General features: G+C 68.3%; 1 protein-coding gene across 1 annotated transcript; it reads right to left on the bottom strand.

Moving 5' to 3' along the window:
- Positions 1–6: 6 nt before the first annotated feature.
- On the bottom strand, positions 7–515 carry AURANDRAFT_69070 (hypothetical protein; the record flags this gene model as incomplete). The annotated part of the gene is made up of 1 exon (XM_009044818.1): positions 7–515. A coding segment is annotated over one exon (509 nt), but the record flags the coding sequence as incomplete, so codon positions are not given.
- Between the last annotated feature and the right edge of the window lie 1,420 nt (positions 516–1,935).

Here is a 1,935-nt window from a genome sequence, read left to right as displayed (position 1 = left end):
GATCACTTCGCGTGCGATCCGGGGTCGTAGCCGACGTCCGCTCCTAAGACGATCGTCGGGTTAAACGCCGTCGCGACGGCCGTCGCCGCGGCCTCGTCGCCCCACTCGAGGAGCGCCGTCGAGCAGCGCGGCCGGTGCGCGTCGCCGAAGTTCGCCGCCGCGGCGTCGAGGCACCGGGGCTGGCCGTCGGTCAGGAGCACCGTCGCGGCCCCGTAGCGCTCCGCGACCGCGATGCCGGCGACGCCGCAGCCGCAGCCGACCTCGAGCACGCGGCAGTCCGGCGGCAGGAAGACGAGGTGCTCGAGGAGCGCGGCCGCGAACTTGCAGCCGCCGGTCCACGCGGCGGACCCGGACGTGTCGACGCCGTCGCGCTCCGGCGGCGGCGCGGCGCCCGCGATGGTCGACAGCTCGAGGTTGCCCACGGTGATGCGGCCCGCGGCCACGGGCATGAGCGGGTTCGCGGGCGCCGGCGGGCCGCCCTCGACCTTGCGCTGCATGACGATCTGCTCCGCCATGGTCGCGTGCGGCGCGGCGCGGTGCCGACGCGCGGTGCGGCTTTTTGTGCGTTGAGTGCTCTAGGCGCGGCTCGGTGCGGCGACGCTGGCTGTCACGTTGCGCGCGCGTCCGCTCGCGCGCTCGCACGACGATCGACGACGAGGCCGGTGGCGAGGCAGTAGCTGCACAAAACGCCGAGGGCGACCTGCGTTTTGGCCGGGCATGGGGCGCGCCGTCTTACGCGACGTCCTGGGCGTGTGGCGGCAAACCAAGACCACCGGGCGGGAGCCCTAGGTCAGACCCAGGTTGACGCAGCGCAGCTAGTGTGGGCTCGATCATTTCGGCGCGTTTCGGGAGGTATTTACGGGTTTTCGAGGCGGATTTCAAGCCCCGGACTGGCCCTTACGCGACAACTTTTGAGTCGTTTTTCGCGCTTTCAAGGCCCGCGCGCGTCTCCCCATGACCATACTCGGTGGTCCAGACAAAAAAATGGCACAATCGCAGCGTTTTCTCGTCGACGAAAAAATGGCGTCTCGGGGGCCGAAAACGGCCCGAGCACGCCAACGTGGCGCGGGACCTGGATGGGACTCCGAGTCGCAGCCAGAGCTTCGCAGGTCTTGGTGTGGATGGTGACGGCCTCCGCAGCCGCCAGGGATCGTCGGAACCGCCGTCATCGATGCGAACTCGAGTGGACGCGTTTCGGGGGTTCGGGCAATCCCGAGTCCCCCCCAGCCGTTCTCGGCGCGATCGACGTCGTTTGCCCCGCTTGAGAGCTTCCCGAGGCCGTCGCGGTACCCCGGGCAGAGTTTGGCGCCGCCGCGGCGCGCGGCGGGCAGCCCTAGAGGGTCAAAAAGTCGTCCCGAGCAAAAATCGGCCCCGAATCGCGTCTTTGAGCGACGACATCGACGCGCCACCCGAGTCGATTTCCGCCGTTCTTGCGGCGGAGGGCCGCCCCGAGAGGGTGTCCAGGGCCTGGCAAAAGGGCTCGTCCGCGCGCGCGACGCAGCCCGAGTTACGGCCGAAGCGTAACACATTTGCACCAAAACACAGGTCGCCGGGGGTGTTTCGCAGGACCCGATGTTGTTGAACAGGCAGCAATTTCACAAAGTGGGATGGGCTCTCCTGCGTTCGTCTCTCTGACATCTACTGCTGAAGGCGACGTAGAAAATGGGCTCATGCGGCGCCACCCACGCCCAGGGCACGCCCGCCGGCGCCCTCGACGAGTACCTCTACCGGACGAGCCAGACGGGCTTCGTCCCCGAGGACATTCCCGAAGATGCGCCGCAGAGCTTTCGTGGCCTCGTCCGCGTTCAAATCGCCGGGCCGCCGAGCCCACCCCGATTAGCGACGACCCCCCGGCTCCCGAACATGGAGCTCCTCAGCCGTGAAGAGAAGGACCAAATCATCTGGACTTGGTGCCTCCGGCGCGCCGAGCCGAAC

This window comes from Aureococcus anophagefferens (assembly GCF_000186865.1).
Source record: "Aureococcus anophagefferens unplaced genomic scaffold AURANscaffold_861, whole genome shotgun sequence".
NCBI lineage: Eukaryota > Pelagophyceae > Pelagomonadales > Pelagomonadaceae > Aureococcus > Aureococcus anophagefferens.
This window is presented reverse-complemented; position numbering and strand designations above follow the sequence as displayed.